The 20,580-nt window shown below is 43.4% G+C and overlaps 1 protein-coding gene across 5 annotated transcripts in view; it reads right to left on the reverse strand.

Annotated features, from left to right (window-relative positions):
• slc16a12 (solute carrier family 16 member 12) overlaps positions 1 to 20,580 on the reverse strand; it is a 107,297-nt gene that overhangs the window by 21,815 nt on the left and 64,902 nt on the right. For 4 of the 5 annotated variants that reach the window (XM_033033551.1, XM_033033553.1, XM_033033549.1 and 1 more), the window contains exons 4-5: positions 5,067 to 5,210; positions 2,350 to 2,959 (exon numbers count right to left, since the gene is read on the reverse strand). In XM_033033551.1, coding sequence (XP_032889442.1) covers positions 2,350 to 2,959; positions 5,067 to 5,210 — 754 coding nt within the window. The remainder of the gene's footprint in view (positions 1 to 2,349; positions 2,960 to 5,066; positions 5,211 to 20,580) is intronic. The other variant, XM_033033552.1, reaches the window with a different exon arrangement.

Here is a 20,580-nt window from a genome sequence, read left to right on the forward strand (position 1 = left end):
CACCAGAATAGTTAACATTTTCTGCCATAAAATTCTTGAAAAAAATGAAAATTGGAAGTGGGTTGCCATAGTGTCATTTTGTCTCCAGGGGGAGCTCTCAGCATTTCTATCGTCAGTAACAATGTGGATCAACTCAACTCCCTCGCATTTGTTCTATTCTGTACCAGTGTATAATTGTACCAGTCTGCCAAAACATACTAGAAAGATCAGTCCTGATTAAAATTGCCATTTATTATTAACCTTTTCTCTCTTTGCAGATGCATTTCTGAATATTATGAATGGTCTTCAGATTAGCTAACTTTACTTGCACTAAAAACCCATTGAACATTCGCAGATTAATTAATTTTCACTGAAGAAAATATTCTTCTCTAATTATTATCATAACAGATTTGCAATACATTTTGAAAATCATAGGGGTAGAGAGTTGTTACGTTGTAATGGGATGAGAATAAATTCAGAAACCGAGCATTCATGGATTTATGAATTTTGTTGATTTTCATATTTTCTGGTCTGCTGAATGTTATTGCTCTTTTAAAACAAAAATCTTGCAAACTGGAACTCATATAGAAAGAGAAATAATACTTGATGGCAATTAGAAGTATTTATTCAACATTCTGAATAAGGACATGAGACAAAGGAGCTAGTGATTGACATCAGGAAGTATACCCCAGCTTGCATTGAAGGTGCCGAAGTAGAGATGGTTGAAAACTTCAAGTTCCTAGGAGTCAATATCCTCAACAACGTCTCCTGGACCACCCATATTGAAGCATCCAAGAACACACAGCAACACATCTACTTCCTTAGAAGGGTGTTTGTCATATCCAATACAACTCTCAGCAACTGCTACAGATGCACCACAGGAAGCATTTTATCGGGATGCATCACAGCTTGGTTTGGGAACAGCTCCATCCAAGACCACAAGAAATTGCAGCTAATTGTGGACACAGCCCAGACCATCACACAAACCAATCTCCCTTCCATTTACTCCATTTAAACCTCACACTGCCTCGGCAAGGCCAGCAACATAATCAAGGATGAGTCACACCCTGGCCACTCCCTCCTCTCCCCACTCCCATCAGGCGAAAGGTATAGAAGTGTGAAAATGCACACCTCCAGATTTCTTCCCAGGAACTGTTATCAAGCAACTGAACCATCCTACCACAACTAGAGAGCAGTCATGAACTACTATTAACCAATTGGAGACCCTCAGACTATGATCAGGCTTTGCTGGCTTTACCTTACACTAAACGTTATTCCCTTATCATGTATCTGTACACTGTAAATGGCTCAATTGTAATCATGTATTGTCTTTCTGCTGACTGATTAGCGCGCAACAAAAGCTGTTCACTGCACCTCAGTACACGTGACAATAAACTAAACTGAGCCGATGTGATTGAAGAACATGCATCGAATGTTATGAATCTCCAATTCAAGGGTCAGATCCATCCAATTATCTGTGCTACAAACTGACAAAGTAGCTTGATGAAGTTGTAGTCTTTCCATTTATCAGATGGCTGAGCTCAAGAAAACCAGTTTTCTGTCATATTGTGCATGTGTTCTTGATGTTGACTTTTATAAAATGGTGATGCAGCCATATCAGTCTTTGTAACATATGGCTGATTCACTAAGTAAATGGTCTTTGGTGAAGCACTGAGATTAATTTTTAAAAACCTAGTCTTAAAATGTATACTTGCTGGATATAGACTTCCATTGAAAATGAAAAGAGTATTCTGATATGAAGATATAATTAGTAAAGCCAAATATCAAAATGGTTAGCAGTTAAACAAAGAAATAGGATACGATTTAAAAAAGATGGATAAAATTGAGGAATGTAACTAAGTGTTTGATATGATCAATGTCACGTGTGATGTGAATGTTGATTACACAGTGTGACAGTCTGAAGAAGGGTCTCGATCTGAAACATCACCCATTCCTTCTCTCCAGAGATGCTGCCTGTCCCGTTGAGTTACTCCAGCATTTTGTGTCTATCTTCAATGTAAACCTACACAGCATTTTTAAATTATCTTGAATGCAGCAGAACTTGCCAAAAGGATCCATAGAAGCAGCATCAAAAATCACCGACACTTATTGATAGAAAGTCCCAGAACAGGAGAAGTTTGGACAACAACATTTAGTTTTAAGGACTGCTTAAAAGGAAAAAAGTTGCTATATCAATGCAATTTGAGCAGAAAATCCAGTTTGTTAATGGGTCTCATGGAGAGAATCCCAACTTCCTGTTTCACTGACCATGACATTACTGCCTCGAATTCTACAAATCATCTGACAGCCTTCAAGTCTCCTCAATCTCACACAGACTATCAAAGAAATATTTGAGTTTTTTATCCTTACCTTCTATCTGTCAGCCAGCCAAATGAGATGTTTCCAACAATGTTCACAATGCCAAGGATTGACATTAAGAAGGCAGCTTGTTGCTGGCTGACCCCAGCACTCACTGCGTATGGTACGAGATGCACAAACGGAGTACTGCATCCATAGGCCATGAACAGCAGAGATAGGGCAAATACAAGGAAGTCTGGTGTCAGGAGGAAAGCATAATCTTTATGGGATGGGCAGCATTTGCAGAGTTGCTTTTTATCTTTTTTTTTTTCGAAGGATGTTGGATCCACAGAATGAAAGGACAGTTGAGGATCTTCATGCGACACTTCGTAGTTACATTCCTCAGCTGCATTTCCAACGGTAGAACTAGATAGATCTTCTGCAAGTACAAGGGGTCGTAGTAAAGCACCACAGACACAAATATTGGCGACAAGGCCTCCGAGGATGAGCAACGCCCCACGCCAAGAGTATTCTTCAATTAGCAGCTGAACCACTGGGGCTAAAATGAAAGTCCCAATTCCACTCCCTGACATGGCCAATCCGTATGCCATGGCTTTCTTGTTGCTGAAGTATTTTCCCACAATAGCAATAGCAGGAGAATAAGCTAAAGCATATCCACAACCTGCAACAAAGAATACAATTTTTAAATCATGTTTAGGTTGCACACAGTCTCTTGCCCAAAGTAGGTGAATCGAGGACCAGGGGACATAGGTCTAAGATGAAGGGGAAACAATTTAATAGAAATCTGAGAGGTCACTTTTTCTCGCAAAGTGTGGTGGGTGTATGGAACAAGCTGCCAGAGTATAGACACAAAATGCTGGAGTAACTGCTGGAGTGATTTCCCGCAATTCCCTAATCAGCCCTTGTCCATCTAAATGCCTGTATCTCCTACCCCCGAGGATCTAGGGATACAACTAGGCAATTCCCTGAAAATGAGACACAGGTAAACAGGAGGGTATTTCACAAGCATGCCTGCATTGTGTAGAGGAGTTGGGATGTCATGTTACAACAGGAAGAATCTTTACTGAGACCACACTTGAGTACTTTGAACAGCTATGATTATCCAGCTATAGAAAATATATAATTAAATTAGAAAGGATGCAGGAAAGAGTCACAAAGATGTTACTGAAATCAGAGCAATTGAGTTATAAAGCTGGATCTTTGGGCTGAAACCTAGGATTTCATACAGGTATCTGAGGGGTGATCTCGTACAGGTATATAAAATCATGAGGGGCATAGATAACGTACATGGTCACAGCCTTTTTCCCATTATAGTGGAGTCCAAAACAAGAGGGAAACACAGAGTGCTGGATGTAACGCAGCGAGTCAGGCAGCATCTGTGGAGGATGGGGGGGGGGCTGGAACGAATTGCCAGGGGTGGTGGTGAAGGCAGGTATGATAGTGGCATTTAAAAGGCTTTGGGATTAGCGCATGGAAGTGCAGGGAAAAGAGGGATATGGGTCCTGTGCAGGCAGATGAGATCAGTTCTTTTTTTTTAATTATAAAATTTTATTCAATTATGAAAAAATATTTACACTACAGTAAAACAAGCCAGAATCCACAACCATAATACAATAGAAACATATATCCATAATAAACTACTGTACAACTATGTAACAATCCTTAGTGAGGATACATTCAACACCCTGCGGAGCCCAGCGGTCCCGGAACTCCCCCAGGGTGCCTGTGGACAGGGCGTAGTCCCATTCGAACCCCACCCAGGCAGGGAAGTCACCCTGGAAAAGGGGCAGGCAGCCGGCTCGGGCAGAGCCCTCTTCCACCTGGCGCCATGACTCGCGGATGGCCAGCTTGGCTAGGCCCAGGAGCAACCCAACCAGGACATCATCAGCCCTACCCTCTCCCCTATGCCCAGGGTGTCCAAAGATGAGGACGGTGGGTGAAAAATGCAGCCAGAAGGCAAGGAGCAGCCCCTTTTGGTATTGAAACAGTGGCTGCAGCCTCACGCACTCCATGTACACGTGGTACACAGACTCTTCCACAGATGAGATCAGCTCAGCAGGGCAACATGTTCAGCACAAACATTGTGGGCCGAAGGGCCAATTCCTGTGCTTCACAGCTCTGTACTGTTTGATAACTATTTGACACAGAGGACAATGGGAATATGGTACAAGGTGCCAGAGGAAACTAGCAGGCGTACAATTACAATTATAATGTTTAACAAACATTTTGACAGGTGCGTTGATTGGAAAGATTTCGAGAGATTTGCTAAATGCAGACGAGCACAGGTGGACAACTTGATTGGTTGAACAAGTTGGACCAAAGGGTCTGTTTCTGCGTGACTCTAACTACTTTTGCCTAATATAAGGAATTGGGCCAGGCCAGTGAGTGAATTCTACCATGCTTGCTCAACAATGTAAAATTCAAATGCTACATTACTGGGCGCATGGCATTGAAGCTGGGTCTGCATTGCTAGAGTGACAACAGTTCCACTCTAACCTTTGTGACAGGTTTACAGGTTCTCCCTGTGAGCACGTGGGGTTCTCCTGGGCATTCCAGGTTCCTCCCACATCTCAAAGAAAGGTCGGAGAGGCAAGAAAAGTACTGTAAACCATTTCAGGTGTGGACTGAGTTCTGATGAAGGATTTCTGAACTGAATTGTGCTGGATTTCTCTTTCCACAGATGTGCTCTTCCCGCTGAGTATATATTTTTCAGATTTTCAGCATCAGCCTGTTTTAATTTCTAATCATAACATAGTTGGGGCTCTTACCAGTCAGGACTCCCAGTGAAAGGTACAGGTACTCCAGACAAGTGGCGAATGAACTGAGAACAAGGCCACCAGCAGCCAAGAGTCCTCCAAGAATCACTGCCACTCTGGTAGAATAATGGTTACTAATAATACTCCCTACAGGAGCTAAAGAGAACAAAGACACAAAGGTAGTGAAAATCATGCATTGTTGGTGAAAGTCCATGTTACATTTCCACTCTGCAAAAGCATAAAAACCATGAAACCATCATTCTCCATCAGTCTTGGAAACAATGCTGAGGGTAATATGATCAATGCCATCATTCCTTTGGTTCTTATATTCCCAATAATTCTACTCATCGGCCTGTTATCAGGGATGTATTCATTTACCAAACCTCATGGGGGTGTGGGGGTGGTGGGGCGTGGGGGAGGGGACTGTGTGTGGGGTAGGGGGTGCGTGGGCTGTGTGTGGGGTAGGGGGGCGTGGGCTGTGTGTGGGGTAGGGGGGGGGGGGGGGCGTCGAAGGACGGGAAGCCAAAGCAAAGTGGAAGCCAAATAACCGACTGGAAAAAAAGTCGAAACGCCAACTAACCGAAAGGGCGGGACGCCTAAAAGCCAACTCACCGAAAGGCTGCGTCGCCGACAAGCCAAAGGACCGACTGCCGCTCAACCGAAAAGTCAAATAAGGGACATGACGTCGCCGGGGGGCAGGACTTGTCAGCTATAGGTCCAGACCCCCGCGTCCATCACATCACTGGCCGGTGGAGACGGGGAGGGTTAGGGTCATTTTCCCACACAAGCCGTAGGTGACTGGGCACTCTGAACCCGCGCACCAAGTTGTAAACAACCGATGGAGTGCATCCCTCGGGACAGCCCCCACTCTCCCACGGCCACGACCGCCCTCCGTCTCGTCTCCCCCGTGCGGCCGCACTGTGACGGGCTGTGGGTCGGCAGCGCCGGCTGGAGCAGAGGTGTGGGACAGGCTGGTCCCTCCGCCCACCCAGAGTCACTGACCACGATGCACCGCCATCGGACCCCAACCCCCACACCAGGGTGATTCCCCTCCCCCGACCCCCTAACAACAACAGCCGTGGGGACAGATGGCTCGGGGCAGAGTAAATCGCTTTTAAAACATGGGGGGGGGGGGGGACACAAATTCCCTGGCGGGCCGATGACAAGTGTGCATGACAACGAACAATTTTATCTCCTCCCACTCCCCCCCACCCCGACAACAAGAAGCACATTTTATTTATTACCATCTGGTTGCCTGCGTATCGCACACAAAAAGCTCCCACGCACAAAACACCAGATAATCTGTAAACTGTTTTGACCCATGATGGACACAGAAAGCTGGAGTAACTCAGCGGAACAGGCAGCGTTTTCCTGGTGAGAAGGAATGGGTGACGTTTCGGGTCGAGACCATTCTTCAGACCTGAAGACCAGAAACACCATCCATTCCTTCTCTCCAGAGATGCTGCCTGTCCCGCTGAGTTTCTCCAGCATTTGGTGTCTATCTTTGGTGTGACAGTTGTCTCATTTCATCGGCTTCATGTATTGCGCACATGGAAGAGACGCTTTACATGCCGCTTGCATCTCTTCAACCAAGTGTGTTCTTAATGAAATCTCACATCTTTGCGAGGGGGGGATGGAATGGATGTGGCCACCGGCTAAAGCAAAGGCATAGTTAGGACAGGGAAATAATCCCACCACTTAATTAACCAGGTTCCCGAATAGAAGAACTATTTATACATATAACATTTTTGTTTTTAAATCAATGTAACTAATTTTTGATTTTTAATGCCGAGTTATCACCCCATAGTCGGAGGAGATAAAATTGTTTGTTGTCATGCCCACTTGTCATCGGCCCACTAGGGAATTTGTATGTATCCCTATGGTTTAAAAGTGATTTACTATGGCTGCCAATACCCCGAGCCATCTGTCCCCGTGGCTGGGGTGGGGGTGAATCACCCTGATGTGGGTGTCAGGGTCCGGTGGTCGGGGGGGGGAATCACCCTGGTGTAGGGGTTGGGGTCCCATGGTGGTGCATCGTGGTCAGTGACTCTGGGTGGGCTGAGGGACCAGTCTGTCCCACACCTCTGCTCCAGCCGGCGCTCCCGACACACAGCCCGTCACAGTGCGGCCGCACGGGGGAGACGAGGCGGAGGGCGACCGTGGCCGTGGGAGAGTGGGGGCTGTCCCGAGGGATGCGCTCCTTCAGCCACTTACAACTTGGTGATTGGGTTCAGAGTGCCCAGTCACCTACGGCTTGTGTGGGAAAATGACCCTCACCCTCCCCGTCTCCACCGGCCATTGATGTGATGGACGCGGGGATCCGCACCAATTGCAGACAAGGGGGGGTGTGGGGGGAGGGGGGTGTAGGGGAGGGGCGGTGTAGGGGAGGGGGGTGTAGGGGAGGGGCGGTGTAGGGGAGGGGGGGTGTAGGGGAGGGTGGGTGTAGGGCAGGGGGTGTAGGGGAGGGGGGTGTAGGGGAGGGGGGTGTAGGGGAGGGGGGTGTAGGGGAGGGGGGTGTAGGGGAGGACGTGTAGGGGAGGGGGTGTAGGGGAGGGGGGTGTGTGGTGGGAGGGGGGTGTAGGGGAGGAGGTGTAGTGGAGGGAGGTGTGTTGGTTCACCGGTTCCCGGCCCCGGCTCCGACCACACTTATCGGCTCCTGACTCACTCAGCGGCTCCCTTCTTGGCAAAAGAATAAATCAGGGAAGGTAGTGCATCCGTGGATAACAAGGGAAATCAGGGATAGTATCAAAGCGAAGGATGATGCGTACAAATTAGCCAGAAAAAGCAGCCTACCAGAGGACAGGGAGAAATTCAGAGTCCACCAGAGGAGGACAAAGGGCTTAATTAGGAAAGGGAAAATAGATTATGAAGGGAAACTGGCAGGGAACATTAAAACTGATTGCAAAAGTTTCTATAGATATGTGAAGAGAAAAAGATTGGTTTAAACAAATGTAGGTCCCTTGCAGTCAGAAACAGGTGAATTAATCATGGGGAACAAGGACATGGCAGACCAATTGAATAACTACTTTGGTTCTGTCTTCACTAAGGAAGATTTAAATAATCTGACGGAAATAGCAGGGGACCGGGTGTCAAATGAGATGGAGGAACTGAGTGAAATCCAGGTTAGCCGGGAAGTGGTATTAGGTAAATTGAATGGATTAAAGGCCGATAAATTCCCAGGGCCAGATAGGCTGCATCCCAGAGTACTTAAGGAAATAGCACCAGAAATAGTGGATGCATTAGTGATAATTTTTCAAAACTCTTTAGATTCTGGAGCAGTTCCTGAGGTTTGGAGGATAGCTAATGTAACCCCACTTTTTAAAAAGGGAGGGAGTGAGAAAACCAGTTAGTCTAACATCGGTAGTGGGGAAACTGCAAGGGTCAGTTATTAAAGATGGGATAGCAGCACATTTGCAAATCAGTGAAGCATGGATTTATGAAAGGTAAATCATGTCTGACGAATCTTATAGAATTTTTCGAGGATGTAACTAGTAGAGTGGATAAGGGAGAACCAGTGGATGTGTTATATCTGGACTTTCAGAAGGCTTTCGACAAGGTCCCACATAAGAGATTAGTATACAAACTCAAAGCACACGGTATTGGGGGTTCTGGAAGCAAAGGGTAGGAGTAAACGGGTCACAATGGCAGGCAGTGACTAGTGGGGTACCGCAAGGCTCAGTGCGGGGACCCCAGCTATTTACAATATATATTAATGATTTGGACGAGGGGATTGAATTGACACGATGCTGGGGGGGCAGCGTTTGCTGTGAGGATGATGCTAGGATGCCAGGTGTGGTCTCACTAGGGCCCTATACAACTGCAGAAGGACCTCTTTGCTCCTATACTCAACTCCTCTTGTTAGAAAGGCTTTCTTCACTGCCTGCTGCATTACATGCTTACTTTCATTGACTGATGAACGAGGACCCCAGATCCCATTGTACTTCCCCTTTTCCCAACTTGACACCATTTAGATAGTAATCTACCTTCCTGTTTTTGCTACCAAAGTGGATAACCTCACATTAAACTGCATCTGCCCACTCCCCCAACCTGTCCAAGTCACCCTGCATTCTCATAGCATCCTCCTCACAGTTCACACTGCCACCCAGCATTGTGTCATCTGCAAATTTGCTAATGTTACTTTGAAGCCCTTCATCTAAATCATTGATGTATATTGTAAATAGCTGAGCCTTGCGGTACCCCACTAGTCACAGCCTGCCATTCTGAAAGGGACCCGTTAATCCATACTCTTTGTTTCCTGTCTGCCAACAATTTTCTATCCACGTCAGCACTCTACCCCCAATACCATGTGTACTAATTTTGCCCACTAATCTCCTATGTGGGACCTTATCAAATGCTTTCTGAAAATCCAAGTACACTACATCCACTGGCTGTCCCTTGTCCATTTTCCTAGTTAAATCCTCAAAAAATTCCAGAAGATTAGTCAAGCATGATTTCCCCTTCGTAAATCCATGCTGACTCGGACAGATCCTACTACTGCTATCCAAATGTGTGGCTATTTCATCTTTTATTATCGACTCCAGCATCTTCCCCACCACCGATGTCAGGTGAACTGGTCTATAGTTCCCTGTTTTCTCTCTCCCGCCTTTCTTAAAAAGTGGGATAACATCCAATCCACAGGAACTGATCCTGAATCTATAGAGCATTGGAAAATGATCACCAACGCGTCCACCATTTCTAGAGCCACATGATAGAATTGATAGAATTTATTTGCCACACAACCAGGGTCGGTGGAATTTGGGTTGTCTGCAGCGGTACAATAATAAAGAACACACAACCACAATAAAAATGTAACACAAACATCCACCACAGCATTCATCACTGTGGTGGAAGGCACAACATTTGGCCAGTCCTCCTCCATTTCCCCCCCGTGGACAGGACCAGAGTCCAGAGTCAGTCCAGGATCGGCTCTTCCTCACCGGAGACCGCGGCTTTAAGTTGGTGTAGGCCGCAGGCCGGCGGTCGAGATTTAAAGTCTCCGCCGCAGCCAGAAGCACCGTAGACTGCAGGGCCGGCGGCCGAAGCTCCCCTCCAGGGGTGATGGTAAGTTCACGCCGGGCCCGCGGTAGAAGTTGGCCATGGGCCGGCAGTGGTGGCTTCTTCTTCCCCCGGGTCCCCCACGAGGGATCCCGGGCTGTAGACGCCGCACCAGCTGGAGCTCAGCAGACCGCGGCTTCAGGCTGCCGGTTGCCCCGGGCCAGCGAAACGGAGCGCTCCCCTCCAGCGAGGGCTCACCCGCTCCACGACGAGAGTCCACGCTGCGCCCGCCGCTGAAGCCCTGAGCGCGTCTCCGGGAAAGGCCGCGCCGATCCTTGATGTTAGGCCACCCCTGGGATGCAGACCATCATGCCCTGGGGATTTATCAGCCCATCAGTCTACCCAACACCATTTCCTGCCTAATGTGGATTTCCTTCAGTTCCTCTGTCACCCCAGATCCTCTGGCCTCTAGTATATCAGGAAGATTGTTTGTGTCCTCCTTGGTAAAACTCGCTAACTTGTACAGTAGACCCCCGATCGGAACGAAACTTGGTGCACTTGCAGCAGAGGAGAAGGGTGAGTGAGCTGGCGAAAAATCATAGCGCTACCGCATACCGTATTTGCACAAATAGAAAGACCGCGCAAACCGGAAGATAACAAGATCAGAGTTTTAGTTATGTATAGATAACGGGATAAAGGGTAACCAGAGAGAGAGCGGGACCCCTCGGGTATCGAAGTTGTCCACTCTGTGTGGAGCCACATGAGATGAGCAAAGTCCTCAATTAGTATGTCTTCTCTGTCTTTACTGAGGAGAAAGACAGGACAAAAGAACTTGGGGCAGTCACTGGTAATGTCTTGAGAGCAGTCAGTGTTACAGTCGAAGAGGTGCTGAAGGTAGACAAATCTCCAGGGCCTGATCAGATATATCTTTTTTTTTTAAATATTTTATTTTATAATAAGTAAGTACAATCATATGGCACCAAAGTGCCTAATATATATTTTCATAATACATTTTATGTACAGCTTCTTATTTTATTTGTTATAATAAAGAAAGATGAGAATAAGAAAAACAAATGAGATAGTAAAGGATAGAAAGACGTGGGATATATAGAGTGTGAAGAAAAAGAAAAAAGACGAATGAGTGAAGAAAGTTGAGGAAAAGAAAATAGAAAAAAGAGAATAAGACAAAGAAAAAAAAAGTAAGATCATTGTTTATAATCTTGACCATCCCTCGTCCAGTCCTGCAACAGTTAGCTTTTACAATTGTGTTGCACCATACAATTCCAAAAAGACGACAAATGGAGACCAACTCGTTATGAATTGGTCTGATTTATCCATTAGGAGGCATCGCATTTCCTCAAGATGTGCGGTGTCCAACATGCTTGCAATCCACATTTTAAGCGTTGGTTTTGATGTATTTTTCCAAAATTTAAGTATTAATTTTTTTGCTATTATTAAACCATAATTTAAAAATACATTTTGGTATGTGTTCAATTTATTCCCATCTTCCATTATTCCAAATATAATCATTTCAGTATTAGGTTCCATTCTTATCTTGAATAATTTTGTAAATATTTCAAAAATATCACTCCAAAATCTATAAAGTTTTATGCAGGAAACAAAGGAGTGTGTTATAGTTGCATTTTGGGATAAACATTTATCACAAATGGGGGATATATTTGGATAAAATTTGTTCAATCTTGTTTTTAAATAATATAATCTATGTAAAATTTTAAATTGAATTAGATTATGTCTTACATTAATCGAACATTTGTGAATATATATCAAGTACTTTTCCCATGTAACCTTTGTTTGTAAATTTTATCATTAGTTCCCGTTCCCACTCTTCTCTAAGTACCTCTGTCGATGGTAGGTCTATATTTAAAATACTATTATATAAATATGATATTAATTTTTGTGAGTCAGCTTTAATATTCATTGCTTCTTCCAATAATTCAGGAGTTATTTTTTGATATCCTTGTATATATTTTTTCATGAAATCGCAAATCTGAAGATATTTAAAATATTGGTTGTTTTTCAGTTTAAATTTTAATTGTAATTGTTGGAATGATAGTAGGTTTCCCATTTCGTACATATCCCCGATTCTTCTAATTCCGAGATTTTCCCATTGGTTATATGTTTTATCAATAAGAGATGGTTTAAATAAAGGGTTATTCGCTATTGGCATTAATGCGGCTTTTTCACGGGGCGACTTGACGCAAGATGTAACCAGAGTGAAGTGGTCGTGGTCCAGCACGATATCACACGATATAACGGGGGGTAGATAAAGAGTTCCCACGGTACTCGGCTTTTCTGTTATTTGTGCGAGTGACTTGTCCGTCTCCCGAGCTTTCCCGTTAAATCTTGAATGAACATTGTGAAATGTTGTTAAATCATCACGTGGCACAAATGATGTCACTTTTTTTCACACACTATAAATATCCTCCCTTGGTTGAATTGGCTCAATTGGAGACATGTTTTACTGTGTATGTGGGAGACACAGATGGACTGAGCACAGTACCTCGGTCTTACTGTGTGTGGGAGAGGGGGAGAAAGAGACGTACACTCACAGAGGCAGAGTCTCTCAGCCTGTGTAAGAGGGAGGGAGGGAGAGAGAGAGAGAGGCACACACAAGGTGGATGTGAAATCTCACCTGCCTGTTTCAGTGACAGACACCCGCCGCCAGTAAATGAAGACACCCCCATCTGTCTCCCTCTCCTCTCCCTCGACTCCCCCACCTTTCCCTCCCAACTCCAGTCCCGTCCCGATCCCCTGGGAAACTGAATTGAGCAACAATCAACTGCTGCCTGTGCGCTGATATGACAATATAGTCCAAAATAAAATAGTAAGATTAAACGAGAACTTACCAGTTTGAAGTTTGATCTGTATTTTATGAGGAGTTACGATGAGGGATTACGTGAAGAACCCGCTCAGCACGCATGCGCGGCATACTTCAAAGCAGCGGTGTGGAATCACAGATAGACACAGTTATTGAATAAACATAGTAAAGATAAGGAGACATCAGTTTAAGAATTTGACCCATATTATTGAGGGTGGGAGCGGAGGGCACATAATTCCTCATAAAATACAGATCAAACTTCAAACTGGTAAGTTCTCGTTTAATCTTACTATTTTACTTCGGAGTCACGCGAGTGATTCCGTGAAGATTTCAAAGCTCTGTGATTTCAAACAGTGTAACAGTTATTAATACATCACTGCCGAAGTCTTTGAGGGAGGAAGTGTGTTATCTTAACCAACCAATGAATCTGTTTGTAGAAAAACACAATGGTATTTTTTTAACAATAACAACAAAGAAATTAAATTGTTCCCCTGGGCTTAAATTAAATATTTGCAGCCTGTAAAATCTTTCCTGCAAATAAAACAGGTTTTGCCAACGGCTTATTATAAAATTTCTGAATGGTCTTTCCCCCCACCACCCTGCTGTAGCCAGGATGTGGTTTATAGGCACGTCCATTCTTTTAGCCGTCAACGTGCATGCTGCCCTGGTGGAATGAAATTTGTACATGTTAGTTTTTATCCCAGCAGCTTTTAGCACCTGCTTGAGCCATCTCGAAATGGCTCGTCACCCGACCATAAGGTTTTTTATGACTGACCCACAAGGCTTTTCATCTCCCTTGAATATTTTGGTTGTGTCTATGTAGGATAGTAGTGTTATGGCACATAACCGTGTTTCTGGCGGGTAAGCCCGGAATTCCACGACTGGATTAGGTGTTCCTGGTCTGCCCTGTTTGATCATTCCCTGGATAACGATAGAGATCTGGTCTGGAGCTGTGAGCATGGTGTCCAGTCACAATAGGTGTAGTAACTGGACCCTCTGTGCAGCTACAAGTGCCATCAACATGAGTGTTTTGAGCATAGATGGTTCCAGGTCGAGGGATCTGGCTGGTGGCCATCCCCTGAGGTATGTCAGGACCACACTGACATCCCATATATGGGTGTACCTTGGTCTAGGGGGTTAGAGTTGTAAATACCCTTCATTAGTTTGACCACCAGCTGGTGGGACCTCATGGCCTGTTGTCCTGGAGCTGGTTTTAAATAGACAGGCAGGGCAATTCTAGCTGTGTTGATGGCTCTGAAGCGGAGTGCTTCATCGTGGTGAAGGTTCGCCAGGAATTCCAGTGCGTTGGTAACTGTAGCGGTTGAGTAGGTGGTCCCTGTATCCAAGCAGTACTTCTCCCATTTTTTGATGCTGGACAAGTGCTGTTTTTTAGTGGATGTTCGGAGGGATGCTGACATGGTGTCGACGGTTTGTTATGATAATCCCAGTCCCAGAAGTGGTTTGTGCAGAATCTGCAACCCAGGAGTTTGATTTTTTCATGGCACGGGTGGCTTGTGCCCGACACTGGGTCACTGGGGAATACCATCGGAGTTTCAACAACCATGTCATGCAGTATTGGGAACCATGGCTGTGTAGGCCAGTCGTGTACTATCAAAATACCTGAAGCAGAGTCCATTTTTTTTTAACATCCATTCGATGTTGTCATTAAATTTACGTGACCTGGTGTCTGCCACTGTATCTAGCTTACCTGGCAGGTAAGTTACTGATAGCCAAATATGTCTTTGGACACACCATTGCCAAATTGTGTTGATCAACTTGTCGCATGATACCGATTTTATGCCGCCCATATGGTTAATGTAGGCCACCACCGTAGTATTATCTATTTATAACTGTACATGCAAGTGATGCATATTTATGCATATGCTTTTAAACAATAAAAGTCACCCAACATCTCTAGATAATTAATGCCCAGAATAACTGTTTGGTAGCTGAACAGCTAACAGTCAATTTCATGGTCTTGCCTACCATTTAGGATATCATCAAGATATGCCATGACAATATGTTTTTGTCTTCTGAATATTGCCAGAGCTGGTTTTAGTGCCTTGGTGACACTCTTGGGCTGATGTAAACCCATTGGGTAACGCTTTAAACTGCTATAGCTGCCCCATCCAGGTAAATTTCAGGTATCTGCGATGATCCTTGTGAATGGTACTAAATAGTAAACATCTTTAAGATGAATGCTTGCCATGAAGTATCTTTTCGAATTTAGTTGTTTGGCAGTAACAACCAGTTCCATTTTGAAATGTATATACTTAACAAACATATTTAGTGAAGTTAAGTCAATGATGATGCGACATCCACCATCTTTTTTTGGGTTTAGTGAATATATTTGATACGGATTGCAAGGGTTCAGGTTTTCCCATGATACCCTTTGTAATTATTCTCACCAGTTCAGCTTGTCCCTCTTGTTTCTTTAACGGAGAGGGGAAAAATATCCTCTGGGGTGAATGTTGACCTGGTGGCAATTTTTCTAGTATGAATTGTATTTGTATTCACTAATGTCATTGAGTATATACTGATCACTCGTGATAGACTCCCATGTGTTAGTATTACTCTATATACTGGTAGGAACCAGACCCACGTACCTCCATGGTTATGGGTATTCTTCTGTTTCCTGCCGGTCCAACGAGTGTTGCACATCGTCTGACTTGGCGGTGACGTTGGGGGGTGGCACATTTTCCATGGGGTCTGCTCTGGGCCCAGGTCTAAAGAAGACTTTCGGTGATAGAATGCGGACCCCGAGCTTTCATCAGTCCGATATGGTAGACGTTGACTGACGGACGCGATGGGGTGCTGCTGCGTAGGAATTACTGTTTTTGGTTACTCGTCCCGGCCCTGCCCTCATGAGCCGATCGTTTTGTAAAACCTCTTGCATGTCCTTCATATGCTTTGTGAGGTTTTTGCCAAAGAGCAGCGGGTCTGGCTCAGTGGCTGGGGTATGCACAACCCCGCAATGTAGGATTTTATGGCAGGTCTTATGACTTGTTTACGAAGGTTGTGGTCATCTCCGTATTTGTCCATGGAACGAGGAAAGAACGATGTGATGGCTGACGTCAGACTTTTAACGGCCTCCTGCACGTGGGGTTTCCACGTAGCTGTCCACCACACCTAGCAGCTTTTCCTGTTCCTGCACCCCTTGCATACTCCCGAGATCTTCAGCCATTGCCCCTGTTCTTGACCAGCCCAGTCCTGGTCACCAAAGCTATCCTCTGGAAAGGAGGAAGCAATGGACAGTGCACAAGGCACTGTGGAGGGAGTGCCTGACCCCCCTCTGTGAGAGCGCCCCTCCTGGGGTGCACCTCGCTGGAGCTCCTGCTCCAAGAGCCGCTCCATGCGGCTCAGGCGGCTGTCTCTCCCCCGCCTGGGTGGAGCGACGTCCCCGTCCGACAAGTCGGAGCCACCGGCCGGACGCCTCTTCCGTGGCTTTTACATCCAGCCCGCTGCTCAGGCGCTAGTGGGCTGGGTTCGGCACGGTGTCGGGATAGCGGAGCGCCAGGTAAGTGATCCTACCACCTTGATGCTGCCCCCCAGATGGAACGCTCCTCCGTGGAGTCGAGCGGGGGACAGGTTTGTTCTGTTGCTGCCCCCCAGATGGAACGCTGCTCCGTGGAGTCGGGCGGGGGACAGGTTTGTTCTAGAGCCTTTCTTCTCTGCCGGAAAGCAGAAGGCTCCCAGTGACAGAAAAACCCGACGTCAGCTTACCTGACGGACCGATCTTTCACCTCCATAGCGGGAGCGCCTGACTCCCGCTGTGCCGCTGTTGCTCTGCTGAACGTAATGCCGCGCATGCGTGCTGAGCGGGTTCTTCACGGAATCACTCATGTGATTCCGAAGTAAAATTTGTAATATTAGAGTCTAATTTAAAAAAAAAAGTATTTTGGTATATATACCAAATAGATTGAAATAGATATAGTAATTGTGGTAGGAAGATCATTTTTATTGCATTTATTCTACCTAATAGTGATAAAGGAAGTGTTTTCCAAAATTTAACCAGCGTATTAAGTTTATTTAATAAAGGTATAAAATTAGCGTTGAATAATGCTTTATATTTTCTAGTAATCTGAATACCCAAGTATTTAAATTTTTCTGTTGCGATTTTAAAAGGGAACTTCAGTAAGTGTGTAGGTTCTTGAGGTTTTAATGTCATGATTTTACTTTTATTCCAGTTTATTCTATATCCAGAAAAAGACCCGAATTCCTCTATTAAATTTAATAAATTTGGTATGCTCGTTTGTGACTTTGTAATATATAAAAGTATATCGTCTACATATAATGAAATTTTATTCTTTGAGTCCCTAGTATTATAGCCCTGAATATTCGGATGAATTCTTATACTTTCAGCCAGAGGTTCTATCATAAGGGCAAATAGCAGGGGTGATATCGCATATCCCTGCCTATTACCCCTTGATAATTGAACATTTTGAGATAACATGTTGTTAGTTAATATTCTTGCCATCGGTTTATCATACAATAATTTTACCCATGTTATAAAATTCTCTCCCATATTAAATTTTTGCAGTACTTTATATAAGTATTGCCACTCTACCTGATCAAACACTTTCTCTGCGTCCAAATAAATAATTGATATATCTTCTTCCTCTATGTGAGTACATTATATTAAACAGGCGTCTCAAATTATTAAATGAGTATCTTTTGGGTATAAACCCCGTTTGATCAGGGTTTATCAATTTACTAATATATTTGCTTAATCTTCTTGCTAAAGTCTTTGCTAAGATTTTCTGGTTTGTATTTAAAAGTGATATAGCTCTGTATGAGCCCGGATCTTCTAAATCTTTATCTTTTTTTGGAATAAGCATAATAGTTCATTCTGCTAGTGTTTCAGGTAGTTTGTTTTCTTTAAAAGCGTGGGAGTATAAATTAAATAAATAAGGGGTCGTTATCTCATGGAATTTTTTATAAAATTCATTACTAAAACCATCTGGTCCCAGTGTCTTACCATTCTTCAACAATTTTATTGTTTCACCTATTTCTTTGATTGTAATTTGAGCTCCAAGTTCCTCTTGTTCCAAAAGGTCCATTTTTGGAAGATCACAGTTATCAAATTTTTCTATCTTCTATTTTAGTTTTAGATGTGTATAAATTTTGGTAAAATTGAGCAAATCTATTATTAATATCTTTAGGTAGTATTAGTAATTCACCTTTCTCTGATTTAATTTTTGTTATAGTATTTACCTTTTCTTGTTTTTTCAATTAGCGAGCTAAAAGCTTATGTGGTTTGTCACCAAACTCAAAATGTTCCTTTGTAATTTGGAATAATCTTATTACTCTTGCCGATAAAATTCAATTAAGTTTAAATTTCAGTAATATTATCTTATTGTGTTTATCTGTCGTTGAATCTTTAGCATTATCTAACTCTAACTGTCTGATTTCTTGTTCTAACAACATTTGTTCTGTCTTATTCTTTTTATATTGAAAAATTTGATATGAAATTATAATTCCTCTAATAAATGCCTTAAAAGTGTCCCATGATAAAGAAGGCGAGGTACCTGGTGTATCATTTGTATTAAAAAAAAGTTTCATTTGTTGTTTTAAATATTGATAGCCTTGTAAGTCATTTAAAATATGTGTCTTAAACCTCCAAAAAGAGCGTAAATATTTATCAGTTAGTGGGGTTGCATAAATTTCTCCAGAAACTATAATATACCTTCCCTCTTTATCTGATATAGTATTCTTTAATTTAAAAGGTATACCTTTTCGAATAAGAATAGCCGTACCTCTAGATTTAGAAGTAAATGAGGAGTAGCATGTTTGACCTATCCACTTCGCCTTTAATCTCATTTGTGTTTGTTGTTTCATGTGAGTTTCCTGCAAAAACATTATGTCGCTTTTCAAAGATTTTAGTTGAACAAAAATGTTACCCCTCTTAATTGGTTCATTGGCACCCCTTATATTCCAACTACAAAATGTAATTCCTCCATTCTTTATTTGTCTATCGTCTTGCATTGTAAATCAAAATAGTATTCCGGAATCATATAACCATATAATAACCATATAACAATTACAGCACGGAAACAGGCCATCTCGACCCCTCTAGTCCGTGCCGAACACATAATCTCCCCTAGTCCCATATACCTGCGCTCAGACCATAACCCTCCATTCCTTTCCCATCCATATAACTATCCAATTTATTTTTAAATGATAAAAACGAACCTGCCTCCACCACCTTCACTGGAAGCTCATTCCACACAGCTACCACTCTCTGAGTAAAGAAGTTCCCCCTCATGTTACCCCTAAACTTCAGTCCCTTAATTCTCAAGTCATGTCCCCTTGTTTGAATCTTCCCTACTCTCAGTGGGAAAAGCTTTTCCACGTCAACTCTGTCTATCCCTCTCATCATTTTAAAAACCTCTATCAAGTCCCCCCTTAACCTTCTGCGCTCCAAAGAATAAAGCCCTAACTTGTTCAACCTTTCTCTGTAACTTAGTTGCTGAAACCCAGGCAACATTCTAGTAAATCTCCTCTGTACTCTCTCTATTTTGTTGACCATATGGTGCAACCAAATACCTCAGAATTCTGGGAGTTGGGTGGTCATCCCAAGTTTTTAGATTTATATTGCATCTCCCTCTTATATAGTGATATACAATTAATTACAACAAAAAAAAACAAATAAAAGTCTTGATTGTGCTTAAAAAATAAAGTGCTATTAAGGTATCTAAGAAAAGATACCTTAAAGACGAGTAGCCACCGATGATGGCAAAAAATGTATAGACTTCTGTTGATGTTGTTCTACATTGAGCTCCTCCCCCTTAGTAGAGCCTCATAAAAAGTTACAGACGGTTTCATATTTTGTCTTTTCTTATATGAATTTATCAAACCAGCACCAGTGAAAACCGAAAGAAATCAGGAAGAGACATAAGAAGTAAAAAAACAAATATAAAACACAACATATACACAGTTATATAAGTATATATGCCTTTCCAATTTATCTAATCTTAATCTAATCTAAACTTTACCATATATATCCACCCAGGATTCTTACATAATATCCCATTCTTTAACTACCATACAAGCAGGTACCAAGGTGTTAAACGTTGAGCTTTTCGTTCAAGGTGAAATATGGCCAGCACTCTCAAAAACACATTCCAGACAGATAAGCTTTGTAACTGTCTGGAAAGTTCCGCCATCTTAACCAGTTCAAAACTCTATCATAAGAATTAAAAAGTTCAATCTTCTTCCTTGTCGACAGCTTCCCCCGATGTTTTCTTTACGATATCCTCTGCATACTTAAAAGTTTTTTCGGGATCTGTAAATGAGCGTTCAGTGCCATTATAAGAAATATAACAGCACTGAATTTTTCCTTCATTCTGCCAGGAAAAACGACCCCATATCTCACACCAGGGACGTCCTTCAGAGTGTGTCTTGCCTGTGTGAACAATTTCATTCTCCGGGCGACCTCCGGTGGGTAATCACGGAAAATTTGAATATTATCCCCATGGTATGTCAGATTCTTCCCATGGGTAATCTTTCTCAATATAAATTCCACTGAAGAGATATCACGGAATTTCACAATTATCTGTCTTGAATAATTTGTCCCTCTTGCAACATGACCAACTCGGTGAGTAACGTCTATTCTTGGTTCTTCCGACAGTTCAAAAACATCTTTGAGTAAATCAGCAACGAAAGTACATGCTTGAGATTCATGTCCCTCTC

The sequence above is a fragment of the Amblyraja radiata genome, chromosome 15 (genome assembly GCF_010909765.2).
Source record: "Amblyraja radiata isolate CabotCenter1 chromosome 15, sAmbRad1.1.pri, whole genome shotgun sequence".
NCBI classification, from domain to species: Eukaryota; Metazoa; Chordata; class Chondrichthyes; order Rajiformes; family Rajidae; genus Amblyraja; species Amblyraja radiata.